The following is a 19643-nucleotide window of genomic DNA, read 5'->3' as shown; positions in this document are numbered from 1 at the left end:
GAATTTGTTCCTTCAATATTGCACTATTCTAACCTATTATTTCATTCATGTCTTCCTCCACAGCACACTTTCGTTTCTCCTCCCAAAACCTCATATATAGCACCAAGGTCATGAAGTCCCAAATGTTATGCACTTACCACCTGGATCAACAGGGAAACCACAAATGATACCGTCCTCTCATTATCTTGTCCTATCTGGACAATCTACTGACAATACATTCCCCAAGACTTCTACAAATAAAGTTTACCTTGCAGAAGTGCTTGTTCAGGAGAGTCCCCTCTGAAACACACACACAAGCACAGCTTTTAAGAAAAGCCATGATGCAACAAACTGCATAACAAGTGAGGATGAGTAGGCAGGAAAAGACCCCAGCTCAGCAAAAGCACCTAACAACGTACTTAAGTCCCATTGACTTTAATGGGGCTCAAGTGCTTTGCTGAATCTGGGGTTCAAAGGACACACTGAGGACTCATCCTTCTAAACCCAGGAAAGAAACGATAGTCCTGTTTTCTCCAGAATCCAGTTCCCATTCTTACTTTGGTTCCATTCTTCTCTCTCCAGCCTGTTCCTGCACCCTTGCTCTAAATATGTGGTGCCTTGACCTGTATACTGTGGATACAACCAGGAAGAGCTTTGCCTGTCCTGAGTAGCCAGCACTGAAAACTACCAACAGATAAAAATATTGAAGGGGTTAGAGTTTACTAAGGTTTTCAAGATCTTTACCAAAAAACATTTCAGTTTTCTCCATTATTCCCTTCACTATTAGCACCATAGGTGAATCACATAAAAGGCTAGGTAGCGTTCAATGTAATGATGTTCTTTAACATTGTTTCCTCTGAATTTAAAAGATTTCATACTAAAGAACACTGAATTTATATACCACATGGTCACACTGTCTGGAGTGGCTCATGACCACAAGTGCCTACTTCAGGGCAGACTGTCAAAAGCAGGACAGACACCCCAAAATGGTGGAATGTTCTATAATTGATATAGTGATCTGGGAGTTCACATTTGTTACTGGCTTGGTGAAATTAGTCTTATCATGGAGTCACAGACAGTTCCCTTAGACACTCTGGTCTATCTTGCCACCCAGGCAAGCTGGACTATGTGATAAATGGTCACTTATAAAAAAATCATAAAATATTGAGATTGCACCCAGTCCCAAGAGACCAGTTACAAATGCAGGTCAATTTCCAACCTAGATCTCACACCAAAAGACAATGTTGGTAGCCAATTCTACAGTAAACTAACTAATGGTTTATTAGCTAGGAGAAAGGAATGAGAGTTGTTGAGAGGTTAAAACAGGTAAAAATGTATGTATCGGTGAGTCAGAGTCTATACTTTGAAATGGAGAAGATGTAGTAATCTGTCACTTTTCCAAAAGCCTCTCAACACTACCCAGAAAACTCTGGGGATATCAGTCTTCTCATTCAGTTATTCTGCCCTGTTACAACCCAAACAGTCCAGAGAGGAAGAATTTTTCCTTATATCTACACGTACAGCATTTTCTCACAGAAAAGAAGCTGACAGGATGCCTACCCAAACTTTTTCTTCGATGGCGGAGAGAGAGGAATGCGTTTCGAGTCTTTGCTCTCTGATCATCACATATAATGTCCACTGACCTTCAAATGCTCAAGAAGTAGCACTTTCCTGTTAAAGTTCTTCATTTGCATTACACAAGGCTTCTTTCTCATTAGATGGGTTATTTAGTTATATAATGTAATAGCAAACATTTATATTGTATGTAACAGGATACAAATAAGTGAAAACCATGCTGGTAACATCCCATTAGTTTTCATGAAGTTTAAACACTACATACATTCTTACATATTTAACAATCACTTTGATCTATATGCCAATAAACGAGTGAACTGGCCTGGCTTCCAGCTACGAGTTTGTCAGCTGATGCCTAGGTCTTTGCCAGAGGTGGCACTTGGCTTACCAGCATCACACATGTAATAGCCATTTAAAAATAGAACAGTCCATCATACAGGATTGGTTCAAAAGCTTCTTACCACCAACTAACAGTAAGTTACTGGGGAATCATGGCATGAGTATTTTTGCTTGAAGTAATTAAAATAAACACAAATCAACCTAAAAGAATACCTTCCCCCCCCCATATTTGCTACTTAACTAGCACCTGAGCTTTTGGTCTGTAATCAGCTGGTTGGCATACAGTATTATTAAAGAACTATTTTTGTCAACCGTTTTCTTATGGGTTTGGTGTGCTAACATGAAAAGTGGTTAAAAATACGTGAAGTGTATTTTCCTTTATCCATCCTACTGCAAATCAAAAGAAAGTTCTGGGTCTAACAAAACTCTTATTTCAACTAGTAATATAAGAATTCTACAGAGCATATAATGTCTTGAACTGGGCTATATTTAATCTTTCCCTTTACATTTTCCATTACAGTAAATTAGAACTGCAAAGAATGTTTTTTTAAGACAAAGATTTGGATCAATTTGTCCAGCATTTGCCTAACACTTTCACAATGCTGTTCTGAATTAGACAGTAATGTTATAAAATGGGTAAATCCTGCCTACAAAACAGCTGCTTGTCTTCGACAGATTACTGCCCAATTCTGTGCCACTAGTTAAATGGTTAAATGTGCTAAAAATATATTTGTGCTACTTTTAAGCAGACACCATCTTTGTTCTGTCTTTGTACAGCGCCTAACACAATGGGGTCCTGGTCCTTGACTGAGGCTCCGAGGCACTACTGCAATACAAATATTCTACCGGGACTTAAAACATTGCATCTCTCCCCATATCACACAAATTGCAGTGGCAATCAGAGGCAGTGGCCAAGATGGAGATCTAGCTTTCTACATGGAGAGGAGCTAATGGCAAGACACTTGCAGTGAAGACCCCATTGGCTCTAGAACTTGCTTTCCCCTTTGCCTTCTGAACATACTGTAAGATCTATCTTTTCACCTGGACATGGGAGAATAACATCTGAAGGGATGAGTTTTGTCTTAGCCTAAGCTATTTATTACTGATCTTATTTATGCAGGGATAATTAAGCAGCATATTGATCATATACACATTTTACAAGAACGCAAATTTAGCATTACAAGGGCACCTAGAGCATGGAACGGGCATCTACTAATTACAAATCATATTAGATAAAGTACCCATGTAAACAAGTGTTTTTTTTTAATCATAACATGAATTAATTTCACAATAGTTACTTCATTTTCAAACTGCACCTTGGGATACAGAGATACAAATACACACACTAAAATATAAAGCAAGGTGAAAAGTCTCCCTTTACTTAAAGTAAAGTTTCTGACAAATAAATAAAAGGAAATTGCCAGCAAGTTATAAATATCTGGTCAAAATTAGGCAGCAACTTTTAGTTGACCTAAATATCACAAACAAAAACCTTATCTACAATTTGAAGCAACTTTGCCATTTTTCTGTTTCCAGAAAATCTCCTGAAAAGATCATGAACACTTCAGTTCCACTATAATAACTTGACAAACTAACACCAAAATTAAATATTACCTCTTTAGAACCTCAAGTTGAATACCCTCATCATAACTACTATTTGACTTCCAGAGTTTGTCTCTACCACCACAATCTAGTTCTCCAATTTTTCTTGACTTTGCCTCACCTTGATTTAGGGACTGAGCCCTTTTTGCACTGCAATAAATGGCATCAGACAGTGTAATATTTTCAATTATGACTAGTCAAGTGACATTTAGAATATTTAGGATTTCTATTTTTAAACAATAAACCAGCCAACCTGACTATACCTTGATAGATTTAAGCATAATAAGAGTTTAAGAAATAGGATTAAAGCAGTGAACTGCATTCAGTGCTGCTTTCTTATAATCAGAGTTAGCTTCAGGCCTGGTATCAGGCACATTATAAAATGTATCAGTTTTCCACTGCCCTCTTTATTCTAGTGGTAGCTAGAGGGGAGATGATACTCAGACCTCAGTGGTTCAAGAGCCAAACTAGTGATCAACATTACCCAAAAGAGCCACAGTAGTGTGAATTCATTGTTTCATTTACTATTTTTATATATATATTATTCTCATAGCAAAATGACTGACCAAGTATTTGACAATTGGTTAACAACATAGGAAAAGCATCCTGACCGGTTAATAATTAAATCAGAGTGTTTTAATATCATGTGCTGCAAAGAGCTGCAGGAGACATATTAAAGAGCAACTTTCAGCTCCTGAGTCTCAGTTGGAGTATCACTGTGCTAGAGGCTCACACACCTATATATTGTTTGTGTATGAAGGTTTAACATGGTATGTCTAGACTGAAATAAAAATAAGTAATGAGTTGCAATTAAGAAGTTTTCCAGTAAGTCACTGCCCCGATCACATCACCCAGGAGCAAGGTACTTGCACACTTAAGAGACACATGACCTATGCTCAACTGCTTAGGAACTTAAACAGTCCTTATGTTTCTGAATGCTGTAAGATTAGACTACAGTGAAGCCTGACATATTACATATCTCAAAAGTCTCACTGTAATCCATGGTATCTCCTGGACTCTAGGTTTATCTAGAATTGCTTAGTTGGTGAAAATCTGATGCCCAAATTTTGGATGACGTTTGTTTTCTTACTTTATTTTATTCAAGTTTTGTACTTATATTTTTCATCCATACACACAACAAAATAGTCAAAAATATGTGACACAGAATGACTGAATAGGATCCACAATGGTAATCATTATGTTAAGGGGGAAGAAAAAAATATAACGATCAGTGTTTGCCTTTTCTATTTATTGTCTTCAATGAAATCCATATTTCTTTTTCAGAAAAAAAATTATTATTTAACTCACAAACCAGAATCTGTCCACATACAGGATTTTTAATCAAAAAATAACATGGATCTTAATTTCCACTACATAAAAAAGGGGGCATGGGAAGAAGCATTTTATAGCCTCTGTGATAATTAAACCACTAATTCCTAACAAATTCACTCTTTACTATAGTTAGTGATTCAACCTAGAAAATTCCTCCCTCTAAACTATCTGTTCCCTGGCTTTTAACATTCAATGACTTCCCAACCAAGGAATATATTTTCCTTTCCTGTATGTATTTTGCTGCGACTTAATTTATCATTCACTAAATACATTACAACATATTACTTAATCTCTGTCTACAGCTTCAAGACCACCAAGTAGCTCCAAGAGGAATTGCAAAATTTCAATTATATTTCAATGGATTGTTTTTCTTTTCAAACAGAAACGATAAACATGTACGGTTAGGCAGTTTTCTGATGAACTGTATACTTACTAATAAACTTGTTTTGCATAGTCTCTAGCAGAGCCTGGTGGGCATCTTCTGTTTGCAAAGCACGTGAACATTCTCTGGCCAGTATGGTCCTTACAAGGTGCTCTCCACAACCTATACAAATACCACCACCAAGAATGATTAGAATATAGTTACTACTCACAGGTACTGATAGTTCTTTTATAACCACACAGTAAAGAGCTGTATTCGATAGATGATTTCACTATTCTATTAAAGGTTCTGACATTGGTTCCCCTGCAAGTCCAAATATCAGCAATCCAACCTGACAGTATAATTCACTTTAATGGTAAATTCACTTCACTCCATGGTAAAGACACACAGAGAAAAGAGGCAGGGATTAAATACACAGAAAGCAAACAGGTAAGGAAAAGTGTTAAGAAGAAAAGGGAAAGTATCATGCTGTATGACCAATGATCTCCCTCCAGATTCTGCAACCGTAACTCACATGAGTCATCTACACACAAGTAATCATAGTGGTCACTCAAATGAATAATCGTATAATCTACCCCTTAGATTAGAAGTTTGTAAAGCACAGATCTACTTTTCACAGATAATCTTATGGTCATTACATAAATGATATAATATTGCTAAATATAATAATCTGAGTGCAGGTTTTAGAGCCAAAAACTTCCAAGTTTAATCCCATCTTTACCACCACCTCCCAGTATGATTTAGCCTTTCTGCCTCAGTTTTCCAATCACAACATAGGAATAAGGGAAGTTTACTTGTAATTAGGTTTTTGAAGGCACATCTGCTCTTGGGTTTTATGTTTCTTGCTAAGAACTCCACTAGCTCACAAAACTTTGTCTAAAGGAACTGTAAGTTTTTCATGCAGACCTTTAGTCACTGCCTCAATGTTTTAACATAGCGTTCTGCAATTTACTGACAAGCCGGAAGAAAAGTTAATTAACCTATGCTTCTGGTGTATATGCTAGTCTTTTCATCTATGTTTTTTCTGCTATGGTATGCTATAAGTCTACAATGATCCTTTAGCATATACAGTTCAGTTCAAGTTGTATGCTGCATGTTTATTACAACTATGTTTTCTTGGACGGGAGACTGAATTTGTGATATTTTGGGGGCATAAGATGTCTAAGGGCATATCTTCTTCTGTCTTCCACAGGCTGGCAGGTTTTATTCCACTAGTCAGTGGGAGGATCAATCAGATAGCAAGGGCATAAATAGGCCCCAATTATATCTGTCTAGGGAAGCTGAAGTGGGCTATCAACTGTGCTCCAGTTAGCAAAAAAAGAGGAAATAGGCCTCCTACAGAGCTAGCATATCAGCCCACCTGAACAGCTGAGAGATGACAATCATTTAAAATCATTAACATTTAGGTCACTGGTTACTGGCCTTGGTTGTTAAGAAATCCCATTATCAATCCTCTGATTCTACTTCTGTTGGTATGGAAGCATCACATGTATACTTCAAGAACAAAGATTGTTACCATTAGGGTTTCAATTTTGAGGCATTTAATTTTTTTTCAAGCACAACAAGGTCCAATGTTTAGTACTGAAAATCTGTTTTTAAAATCTGTATTATTTTCCATGAAAATCAAATATTTCCATCTAAACCACCTCCCTACAAGCACACAGTGGCCATTCTACTCCACAAATAATTTTCAAAAAATGCAACAACAGTAGCCACACCGGAAGAAAAACAAGAAGCACTAAATGTGGTTTAGTTTGGGCACAATTTCATTCGCTTAAAATATCAGGGAATACACGTTCCAGTCCAATTTATCCAATAACCATATCCCTTCCATAACTAGTACTTGCACTGGACATCTACCCCATTTTTTTAGTTACGAAGTTGAGACATCTTAACCTAAGTTCCTGACTACTCCCTGAGCCACTGTGGGGAAGACGAAAAATCCACTCTGCCGTTCCTTTCCAGCCCCCAAGGAAAAAGTTGATTAGCATAAATGCCCACAGTAGATCATGAAGAAACCCAGTTCTACTGATTCCCTGGGTAGGAGGGTGGGTGTTGCCAGTGAGATCCTCTGGAAGGGCAATCCCTTTTTGCCCAATCCAGTCACTTATTGTTTCTCCCTGCCCTGTCCAGGTATACTTCCCCCTTCCTCCTCTCTGCCACCAATTGCAGAGGGATCCCTCCATTTTCTTCCAGCCAGCAGGACAAAGGACCCACTGCATACAGTTCCAGTGAGGACACCGTTCACTGCCAGAGTACGGCAATCTTACTTTGGCTTCCTCGTATTCCTATGTTTTTTATTAAGTAATTAAAACAATCCCATTAACCTAAAAATCAAGGAAATCTACTGTACAGATCTTTGGAAAAAAGAGTGTACTATGTATTTCCTCAGACTGCTGGAGCTAAACATGTTATACCTAAATTTATCTATTTACTTGAGGTCACACACTGAAACGTATGACAATCTCGAAATTGTGATTTTTAAAACAGGTGCTTAGCATGTATGGTTCAAGCATCTGCAAATAAACTACAGCTAATATTTTGTCATTAAAAATATGAGGGTATTGTTTCTTACTTTCTATATGCAATAAAATGCAATTTTATCTGTTGATTCATTTTGGAAAGCAGCTCTAAAAGTTTTTCTTCTCTACTATCACAACCTTAGATTTTGCATCGTGAGTGCAAAACTAATGACAGCAATTGGACTGACAGCTTAGTTTTTTATAAACTAGTCAAAATGCACAATTTCTGTGGTTCTTCCCACAAATTCCAAGGCCTCTAAAGCTTGGCGGCTACAAAGCCCATATGTGATTTCAACGCAAAAGGCTTCTACTCTGCTGCTTCAGAGCTAAAAACTCTGGCTTTAGCAAGATGCTCTTCCCTCATTGGCACAGAGAAATAAGTCTATCACCTCATAAGCTCAAAGAAGATAACCTACATTCATGGTGTTTTACAAACTGAGAAAACAGATTAATTGAAATAAATGGGTGGGGTAATAGTAAGGGCTACTGAAACAGATAACTCAACCCCGGCTGAATTAACCTTTTGTGGGCCCCGCCTCCCCGCTCTGCCCCGAGGCCCCATCCCCATTCAGCCTCTTTCCCCTGAAGCCACGCCTGCTGCTCACTCGGGTGGGGGGGGGCGAGGGAGAGAGGCGTGATTAGGGGGTGAGGCGGGGATGGGGCAGAGAGGAGCAAGCGTTGGGCAGGGCTTTGAGGGGAAGAGGCCAAGTGGGGGCAGGGCCACGGTATGGGCACCACGGCCCTTTCTTAGCGTGGGGCCCGGCCCCATTGTAAACCCGGTACTGACTCAAATCACCAGTCAAATGAATTAACTGTTGATAGTGCTTCAGGATTTCTTTTTTAAATAAGGGCATGAACATTCTTATTATTCTACAATATTAAAATATTGCACTTACTACAAGTTACCATCGTTGCTTTGACTCTTCAAAAGGTAGCATAAATTAATGGACTGAGCACCAGGCTTGGAGCCAGAAACTCTTGAGTTTTATTCCCAGCACTGCTATTAACTTGATCTGATCATGGGTAAATCATTTTTAGAGTCCGATCCAAAATGTGCTGAAGTAAATGGAAAGACTCCCACTGACTTCACAGGTCCTGACCTCTCTGCTTCAGTGCCCCCATCATCTCTGCTGGAGGGTAATTAGTACATCATATTTTCTAAGCACGTAGAAAGAATAATCCCAAGTATTTTCCCTATATTTGTATGAAGCTCATAATACCCATTGAGACCAAAGGCTAATATGCCAGAAAAACAAACAGCTCAAACATGGTTCAGATGGGGAAGAGAAATAACTGACGGCACTCTCCCAAACTCAGCCTACAACCTGAGCTCTGCAATGCTAAAGTAAGATGCAACAAAGTATATTGTGCAGATTTTCATGTGATCAGTGAAAACGTTAAATGCTCATATTTAATGGTTAGGCTTCAGAATTTCAGACTCAGTAACTGTTTCAGCCTGACTGCAGACTCTGGCAGACACCAGTGCACTGGTTTATATTTTGTTCACATTTTTAGTGTGTGATTCTACTCCGAAAAGAGACTGAAAATGGAGCATTCTTACTCAACATATCTGCTCCCTGGGAGTAAATCAGCACAATCCTATTTTTGCATACAACACTGAATACACAAATTAGCCCCAAAGATACAGAGATAAGAATAGCGTCCAGTTCACTCTAGCCTGTACGTTCAAAAGATAGGCTGCAGTAATTTAAAGAGACTTAGAGTGTTTTTAGACTTTAAAAATTTAAACATTTAAAACAGATCAATACAAAATCAGTGGTCTTCTGGTCTTTCCTCTATTACTCTATTGTGTGGGGCACTGTGGAAGTAACTTGTAGCAAAAGTTAGCCTGGAAATAAGGACAGTAACTCCATTATAGTGCTCCAAGTCCTGGCAGCTCAGAAAGTACACATGTAGTGCCAGCCTTCCAGCATGTTTCCTTTAAGTGAGCCATACAGCCCCTATTCTTAGCTTCTTATTAAGCCAAACAGACAAACTTCAGCTATATTAATGCAGATTTTAAAGAACTCATTAGGCATTACCAGCAAAACATGGAAAAGAAATTTAATATGGGAGAAACTCCACTGAGAGATATTTCAGATAATTTGATAGAGGTGTTTCCAACAAGTCTTTAAACAAACTAAAGATTTGTTAACTGAATTTAATTAATTTAACTGAAATTTAAATGAAAGTAACGAGATTGCTTGAATGTGGAATCATATAGGCCAGGTCTACACTAGAATTTTTTTTTCTCCTGCTGATAATAGCTCATCTTAATTAAGTAGCCTCTTACAGTTTGTATGGCAACTTCCACCTTCTCTGCATGTATGTGTGTATATCTTCTTACTAGATGTTCCAGTCTATGCATCCGATGAAGTGGGCTGTGGCCCACGAAAGCTTATGCTCTAATAAATTTGTTAGTCTCTAAGGTGCCACAAGTACTCCTGTTCTTTTTAAAAACATAGGTTACATAGTACAAGGAGGCAACCCTTGAGAGCACAAACGGAGGAAAGGGGGAAATACTTCCATGGATCCTGTCAACTTCTTAATCAACAAGAAAATCCCCTGTAAAATGTAAGGTTCCCAGAAAACAGAAAAGGCGCAAGCAGCATCCCTCACTATGATAATACAATATGAACTGATATACTCTGCTGCAAGCAATTATTCGTGAGACCATTCTAATATTGCCATGTTACTTCCTATGCCAGAAAACCCCTGCCCAAAATGGAACTGGGATATTCTCCCCTATGTATGCAAGATACAGTACAGTATAAAAAGACATGGAAAATCCATGGGGGTGCTACAGAATGCATTTTGTCCACAGGCCACAGTTTGGGTACCCATATTTAGTAACAGTAGAAAAAGGGGAAATGAAACAAGATTTTGAACAGTTTCTCCTGTACCATGTTCTTAAAATAGAAGAAATCCTAAAATTTCTGTTAAAACATGAGTAATAATTTCTAATCCTTCACTGAAATTTCTTCCTCAACAACTTCCTTTCTTATTCTTCATAGAGGTTTGTTTTCTTCATTCTCTAAACAAACTCTGGCTCTATTCTTATCTGGTGACAAATGCAATCAACCCTAATTAAGGAAGACTAAGCCACAACTATTTGTTTATGTGTGACCAGTAGTTTGAATAATTATTTGAAATCAAATTAGAGAATTTTACCAATGAACATTTTATCATTGCAAGAGGTAGTGCTTTTACAACAAACTATAAAAAAACCCCAAAACCAGATGCTGCAGTAAAATGAGTGATGGAGGAATATCTTTACTCCTTTTCTTAGGCAAAATAGTCTGCAGCTTTTAAAAAAAAAAACACACATTTTATGCTATAGGATGCAAAAAAGTAAAAATCTGAGATTGAGTAAAGTAATTAGAAAATTCACCAAGACAAGCCCATGTGTCTCCAACTTTTTGAGTGCAAGCAAATGTTTACTAATTCAAGATTTTGATGCAACTCCTAAAACCGGCCTCAAAATGAGATTAACCATCTTTAAACAAGATGTATAAGACAGTCATTCTCAAGGGGAAAAATTTTCTTAAAGACCTCCGGCACATCAAGTTTGTTACAAAAGGCTGAGAAAAATAGAAAACTGAAAGTGCGTTATAGGACATCTGCAGCCCACTGACATTCCTGGGAAATCTGAATTTGGAGAGATAGAGGATCAACTCCAAGGAAAACTAACTTTCAATACTACTACCATACCACACATCCCCAAGGATTAACAGTGATTTTTTTTTTTTTTTTTAGCATTCATGTCAACCTATTAATAAAGTAGTAAACTTACAGAGTGTTGCTAGATGTGCATTTGGAAATCTTTCAACACATCACATGCTAGCAGTCTGTAGGGACAGATAAGTAATGAGAAGAATATTTTCCCAATTTTAAAAGGAAACATTTGTTACTTCAGTTTTCAATACAGCTACATCTATTTTTCAACAGGAGAATTTATTATACAATACATCACCTACTCTTTGACAAGGCAAAGGTTGCGGAAAGGATTTACTATATTACTTTGGGGATGGATTACTTAGAATTTTAAGGGCTTGAGAAAGTAACAAAATGGGGAAGCTGATAAGTATTAGATCATGTATTATTGCAGGCTTTGCACTGTCTCCTTCTCTACCCAAACCTGCAAACTATTATGTACAACAGACTAATGCAGGAGCTACAGATGAAATAAGTGATGTGGTGGAGAATCTTCTAATCTTTTCTAGATCTTACAGGATAAATGTTTTGGGTTCAAATTTGTGTTTCGCTCACCTGTAATCTAGCCATCAAAATCAGCTCATTTCTGTGGAAGTTAAGTTTATGTATATTGCAATGACTCAAACATACTTCAGCAGGTTTCCAAAATAAATAAGTAATCTTAATGTGAAACTGATTATCAGTTTCTGATAAAAAGATAAGTCTCGTTCGTGTGCTCCACTGTTTCACATTACAATAATTTTTAGGTTTATGTATTATCACAGACAAATGTAACTGTTTCTGGCACCTGGAAACTTCAGGAAACTGAAGTTTACTTTAGTTCATCATCATAATGGAAAGGTAATTAAAATAGTGACAGGCCAGTTTACACTAGGATCATTTTAAACCTACCAACCATTGATTACTCAATTTTGCAGTTTAGCAAGGATGTAAAAAGTGTGCAACTGAAAAACTGACAATGGAGTTTGTTAGAGCGGGACTTTGCTAAATCTGCATCAGAAATGGGGGGCCCAATGGAGTTTAGTTTGTGGAGTAGAGCATGCTGTGAAGGGTCGGGGAAGCACCAGCATCATTACCCAACTATACGTATTCATGCTCTGTTTCCGGCTATTACTAAGTGCCAAGGGTAAGGCAAAAGAGCACTGTGTCCTCCCACTGGCATTCCAGAAGCCTGACATTACCCACAATGGTCCCAGCTTAGCACAGCACCATAATCTGACCTGTCCCTATGATTTTTGGTGTTTTTCTTAGTTCACAGTCAAACACTAGTTAAGAAGTAAATTGTGGACTATAGTTCATAGCACAGCACAACCCTCACATCTCTTTGGGGAGGGGGAATCCGAGCATAGTGAAAAGCTCTCACTGCAAAATTCAGCGGCTCTCACGTTAAAGTTCGAACAGCTTATCGTACCCTTTACCGAGAAAAACCTGGGTCACAGTATAATTCATTCATTTTCCAAACACTACTAAACCTGTGTTGTATTAATCTGTTTTCATATGCTAACTGAATTCCCTCCCCCAATCTTTCACCCACAAACTTCTCAGTATTTCCCGAAGTTGCCGCAAATATGGACAGCCCAAGACTTGTCACGTTCCCCTGAGAGTCACTGTTAGGAGAGTAAGCATTGCCTCTGCAAGGACAACAGCTCATGAGATGAACCTTCTACTGGGCCTGATTAATGAAATTCAGAGGACAGACTCCGACTAGGATTTTCATACAAGTTTAGGACACTTTTTAAGTTAGAAATTTGCTAAAGATGAGAAGTGTTTAGTTTCTCTCTACATCCATTCACTTTCCTGCCTGGAGAGATCCCTTCCTTCAACCACATCCAGTCCCCAAACTAAAGTCTCATGATCTAGCCAACATGCACTTATATTTTGCTGCTTTCTTAGCTTTCCTCATTGCAACCTTGTATTTCCGGATTTGGAGAACTGAGACAACTCTAGGATAGATATTTACGGTTAGGACCACTCTAGGCGAGGTCCCCCATGGTTACAGACCTCAAGGACTCACCCCAGCTATCCAGCTGGGAGGACTAACAGAGATGTTGCCTAGAGCATAACCCTCTTATTCACATATGGCGACACTGGGTAGTGATCTAGACATTTCTGCCTCTCCCTATTGTTAACTGTTATGCATTTATCATGAGTCTTGCAATGAGATTTTTTCTTAAAGCTCTAGCTCCTGGTCTCATGTAATTAGGAGAGAATCTCTGCTTTCCTTTAAAAAAATAAATTTCTAGTCCTTGTTGTTGTGGAGAAAAGCTTGAAAACATGACCACCTAAAGGCTCCCACAGATACTGAGCAGGAATTAGGGCCAGTGACAATGAGTGAACAAGGCAGGAGTTCATGTGGCAGGAGAGTGGTTATAAGAAATTAAGCTGCAAGAGCATCCACTAGTCCACAGTACCTTTGTTTTGCTCTAAAACCTCTAAATAAACAAGACCGATAGGTTTGAGGAGAATGAATGCCTTTTAAAGTTTGTCCAAACCCACTTAATAAAGCTATGAGTCATACTCAAATCTGAGAACTTTCTAATCCCCTTCTGAAAAGTCTCTTATGCTTGAAGATCATTTGGAAAGCATCAAAGGTGATTGTGTGACACAGGAAGTGCCATGGACTATCCCATAGTATTATTTTTAAAAGGGAGTTTCCCCGAGAGTTAATAGCTACCTATACAAAGTCAGATAGAAGTTCTGACTTTTGTCAATATTTTTAATATTTAAAAGTCCTGAGAAAGCGAAACACCTTTCCCTCATTTTTGGAGAACACTGAAATTCTCTCTAGATTCTTAAACAGACCCCATCCAGATGTCCCTGCAAACCTATGACCTCATTAAGTTGTTTTTCTTATTCGCTCCTCCTGGTGTAGTCAGCTTGCCATTTGTGTATCAAGATATAAAGTACAAATAATCTGTTCAAACCCTTTAAAGATTTGAATTAAGAAAGCCTGACTCATTTCTGGAAGCTTTGGTATATATCTGCTATTATATTTAGGTCTTGGGAAACTTGCAATATTAGGACATTCTTCTTCATTGTTAGTGGCTGCAGATGTCAATGTTTACTGTTAAGCTGAAAGTCCATGGGGTTTCTTATTTAAGATTCAGGTGTAGCAAGATTCTATTGATGTAATTCCTGTGGACTAACATGGCTTTGTGTTAGGTGATATTGTACTCATTCTAATGGTCAGACATGGGACTTTTATAGTAAAAATAAGATACGTAACCTGGCTTTTTGATTTTTGCTATGTACATGACCCTATCTTGTTGAATACACATAGTATATTGTACAGCTTGATTTTCACATCTAAAACATTGCACACACTGTGACCGTTAATGTAGACTTCTCTTTCCCCCATCTCCCAAAGACACTTCTGTTAGAATAATCTCTCCTAGACAGACTTAGCACAGATCCCATAAGAACTGCAATGGCAGTCATGTAGGAGACCTATGCAAGTACTGTTCTTTATGGCAGTGAAGTTAACTAAGCAGCCTTGCAATACCACAAACCTGTGACACTAGTTTTCTGTTACCAATAAAACATACATTCCACATATGTTTAAGCATTTCTTGGGGGTTATTTTTTTCCAGCTAAACATGGATTTTCCTGTTTCCCTTTTCATTAGTATTCCATCTTTTAAACATTCTGCTACAGACACAAATGGAAATTAATTAAGAAAGATTTTCAAAAGTTTACAATAATGGCAAATACTAGAATTGATTGAGACAATACTGAAGACAATAAATATAACACAGTAATACAATAAAACCAGGCTCTACATACGGAACACACATGTAGGCTGACGTAACATGACAACTGAATTGTGCGTGCTTCTTTAAATCTTACTTCTAAAGAGAAATTAATATTATTACCTTCAAAATGAAACCTGCTAGTTTTAGCAGTAAATGGCCATGATTTACTATTTTGTGTTTCAAGGCCAGCCTAATGTTATGGTACTAAAAGCTGTCATACAAACTATATTTGAATAATTTTATCAATTGGCAGTGAATGAAAAATTAAAATGATAAAGGAAATTATAAAAAAGATTAAACTATTACATTTAATCATAAAGCACAAATTACTAAGTTCACAAGAACATGCAATTATATTTCCAAAACTCTTTATAATTGGCAATACTCTTCAGTGATTTATATGCATGCAACGTCACTGGATTTCATTAGAATTACACATACAAATATGGGCAAAACTCCCATTCTGAATCTCTCTTTTTTTCCCCAGCAAAGAGCTTCCCCTATCATTCCTGAAATGGAATATACACATGTACTCCAGACATCAGGACCTCTATCAGCAAGAGGAAAATATTGCCCTTTAAAAAAAAAAAAAAAGCACACAATGAGAAAAAGTTAACACAATCCTCAAACCTCTCTGGGAAGAGCAGTGAAAGTGGCAATCACAACACAGATCTTCAGAGAACAGCAGTTACAGATAAGTAATTTCGTCTTCTCTAAAAATACAGTTGTGATCACTGCCAAATCCTGGAAAAACAGCTATCTTCAATGTGATTTATTTGCCCAGGATTCTTTGAAAATACCAGCCTACATCGCTAAGAGAAAAGCGTAGAGAGAATTAACTGTCATTGGCAACTAGTTTATATGCCAGGTTAAAATCCCTCAAAGCATATTTTTTTTATTTGAGAGGGCTTAATATCTTCTGCCAGTTTGTGTTTAACATATAAGATCAGAGCTCTCACTGAACTAACCAGAGGAAACAAATGCTACCCTGAGAAAGTTGGTAGGAGATGGAAAAAGCTATCTATTAGAGTTAGAACTATTAGACATAATCTTGAACCTGATTTATAGACAAAAATTGAAGCAAAGGTGAGAGCCTAGAGAACGTGCACATTGCCTCTTTTTGGCGCAAGTGGCTACCCAAAATTCACGGCTCTGAAATTATTTTGATGATGGATTCAGTTATCTTTGATGCAATCCTGTTACTTGCAAAGAAAGTACAAAGTCTTGTTTCCCTGAATACAGCAGGAAATAAATAGGGGATAGTTTCTCCAATCACAGCTCCAAGCACCTTTCAGCCAGCACTTCGTCCAAAAGCATTCTCTCTTAGCTTTTCACAGGGCTACGCTCCCACTGAATGTTCATGCTGCATATGGAACTTACTTCTCTCTGCTCCTCTTGTGGTTCTCCCCTCCTCTCCCACGTAGACACAAACCTCCAAACAATAATCAGCAAAAACTCTCTTCCCAAACAGTTCTAACTCTTGAGAGATTTGAAGGAGGATAATGAGGTAGATATGCGGATGTTTACAGGGAGAGCCTCCAAGTGTGAAATGCAGCATAGGAGAAAGCACAAAAATGCTTGTTTTAAAATTTAACAAGTGGACAATGGAAGCTGTATCATGGGCCAATCAGAGATGGGATTGCATATCTCAATAGTGTGTGAGAGATGATAGGCAGAGTGAGAACAGGTATGAATAGCCCTGAAAGTGAAAACAAGCAGCTTATAGAATCATAGAAACATAGGGAGAGCTGGAAGGGACCTTGTGAGGTCATTTAGTCCACCTCCTCACCCATGTTGAGGCAGGACTAAGACTATCCTTGACAGATGTTTGTCTAACCTGTTCTTAAAAAACCTCCTATGATGGGAATTCCATGACTTCCCTTGGAAGCCTATTCTAATATTTAACTATCCTTAAAGGTAGAAAGTTTCTCCCAATAGCTAACTTAAATCTGCCTTGCTATAGATTAAGGCAATTACTTCTTGTCCTACCCTCAGTGGACATAGAGAACTGATCATCATCCTCTTTATAATAGGCCTTATCTTATTTGAAGACTCAGGTCCCCCCTCAGTCTTCTTCTCTTAAGACTAAACAAGTCTAGTTTTTTTAACCTTTTCTCATAGGTCAGGTTTTCTAAACCATTTATCTTTTTTGTTGCTCTCCTCTGGACTCTCTCCAATTTGTCCCCATCTTTCTTAAAGTGTGGCAGCCAAAACTAGACACAGTACGCCAGCTAAGGCAACACCAGGGCTGAGAAGAACAGGACAATAACCTCTTGTGTCTTACATACTACACTCCAGTTAATATTACTCCAGATTGAGATTCTCTTTTTAAATATTTTTGACACTTGCATCACATTATTGCTTCACATTTAATTTGTGATCCCCTATAACCCCAGACCCTTTATAATAGTACTAGAGCCTAGCCAGTTATTCTCCATTTTGTATTTGATTTTTCCTTCCTAAGTATAGTACTTTGCACTTTTCTTTATTGAATTTCATTTTGTTGCTTTCAGACCAATTCTCCAATTTGTCAAGGTTGTCTTGAATTCTAATCCTGGTCTCTAAGTGTATGTCTACACAGCAAAGAAAAATCGGCAGCAGGCTCATGCCAGCCAACGCGGGCTTGTGGGGCTCAAGCTCTGGGGCTATTTCATTGCTGTGTAGACTTCCAGGCTCCAGCCCGAGCCTGGAAGTCTACACAGCAATGAAACAGCCCCACAGCCTGAGCCCCGTGAGCCAGAGTCGGCTGGGATGGGCAAGCTGCGGGTTTTTATTTGCTGTATAGACATAGCCGATAGGGCTTACAAACCACTCCTCCACCCACTCTAGATTGGTGTCATCTACAAATTTTATAAGCATACCCCCCATTTCATTTTCCAAATCATGAATAAAAACATTGAGTAGTACCAGACGCAGGACAGACCTATGCAGAACCACACGAGATAGATCCTTCCAGTATGACTGAAACCACTGATGACTACTTTGAATGCTGTCTTTCAACCAGTTATGCGCCCACTTTACATTAAGTTCATATAGACCACATTTCCTTAGTTTGCTTATGAGAATGTCATATCAGACTATGTCAAAAACCTTCATCAAAATCAAGACATATCCTAACTACTGCCTCCCTCCTATCCACTATGCCAGTAGACCAGTCAAAGAAGGAAATTAGGTTGGTCTTACCTAATTTGTTCTTGACAAATCCATAATGGTTATTACTTATCACCCTATTATCTTCTAGGTGCTTACAAATTGTTTGTTTGACACAGTAAAGAGGGAGTCACTGAAAGGAATCAAAGAGAGGAGTGACATAGTCAAAGTGATGGGCTAGTAAAGTGATCTTTGCAGCAGCATTCTGAATGGCTGAATTGGGCAAGATTGTATTTGTCAAGGTGTGCAAGGAAAAGAATGTTCCAGTAATTTGAGACATGAAATGACAAAAGAGAGTTAACACTGTGGATGGATAGGAAAGACTGTATCTTAAGCTATGTCTACACTAGAAACTTCAAAGCGCTGCTGTGGGAGCGGGAGTGTGGTCACGTGCTCTCCCAGTGCTCCTGGTAATTCACCTCCACAAAGGGAATAGCTCCCAGCGCTCAGAGCCTGTCCACACTAGCACTTTACAGCGCTCAAACTTGCTGAGCTCAGGGGGGTGATTTTTTTAGAGCGCTATAAAATGTAAGTGTAGACAAGCTCTTAGAGATGTAATACAGAAAGAATCTGAACCATTTAGTATTCTTACCTTAGAGAACAGCCCTTAAAATCAACCATAAGCTGCAGGTCTGCTATGCTTACTCTTAGGATAAAGATATTCAGGCCTGTCTGCAAAGGCCTGTACTTTAAGAATTTAGGTGTATTCTTATCACTTGGCTAGTTCTAGAGGTATAAAAGAAGAATCAAAATCACTGTCTGCTGGTGTAAGGGCCTTCTCTTACTGTGACAGTCTGAGACTGTTCTTAGGCTAAGGCCTTTGGCTAAGCAGCAGAGGCAGCCATAAGCTAGGAAGCCAACAGTCACATCCTCACATTCCAAACTAGTCACATTGAAATAAGGTGCTATTGGGCTGTTAGACACTATCAGGACAGGATTGTATTCCTATCACCTCCAGAGAAAGGGAAGTGCCTAGAAAATGTAAAAGGAAACTTAGTTTGATAGCATCCTGTCTGGCAAGAACTCATTTATCAATAGCTGGGATGTGAAATCCTCACTTCTGTGTTGTCTTGTCATTGTAGTTCCCACTTTGCTATTGTTTGTCTGTATAATCTCTGTCTGGTTCTGTGATTGTTCCTGTCTGCTGTATAATTAATTTTGCTGGGTGTAAACTAATTAAGGTGGTGGGATATAATTGGTTACATAATCATGTTACAATATGTTAGGACTGGTTAGTTAAATTTCAGGAAAATGATTGGTTAAGGTATAGCAAAGCAGAACTCAAGTTTTACTATA

At 38.3% G+C, this 19643-nt stretch overlaps 1 protein-coding gene across 11 annotated transcripts in view; it reads right to left on the bottom strand.

Moving 5' to 3' along the window:
- Positions 1-19643, bottom strand: part of TASP1 (taspase 1) — a 166159-nt gene that overhangs the window by 57035 nt on the left and 89481 nt on the right. For 9 of the 11 annotated variants that reach the window (XR_007355589.2, XR_007355590.2, XM_048842611.2 and 6 more), the window contains one exon: positions 5261-5371. The exons of the other annotated variants lie outside the window; for them this stretch is intronic. Coding sequence is in view for 7 of the 9 variants with exons in the window: in XM_048842611.2 (XP_048698568.1) it covers positions 5261-5371 (111 nt within the window). In the remaining 2 variants the exon portion in view is untranslated. The remainder of the gene's footprint in view (positions 1-5260; positions 5372-19643) is intronic. 11 annotated transcript variants of the gene reach the window in all.

Source organism: Caretta caretta, chromosome 3 (assembly GCF_965140235.1).
Source record: "Caretta caretta isolate rCarCar2 chromosome 3, rCarCar1.hap1, whole genome shotgun sequence".
Classification (NCBI taxonomy): Eukaryota; Metazoa; Chordata; order Testudines; family Cheloniidae; genus Caretta; species Caretta caretta.
Note: the sequence above shows the minus strand (reverse complement) of the source record. Positions and strands in the feature narration are given on the sequence as shown.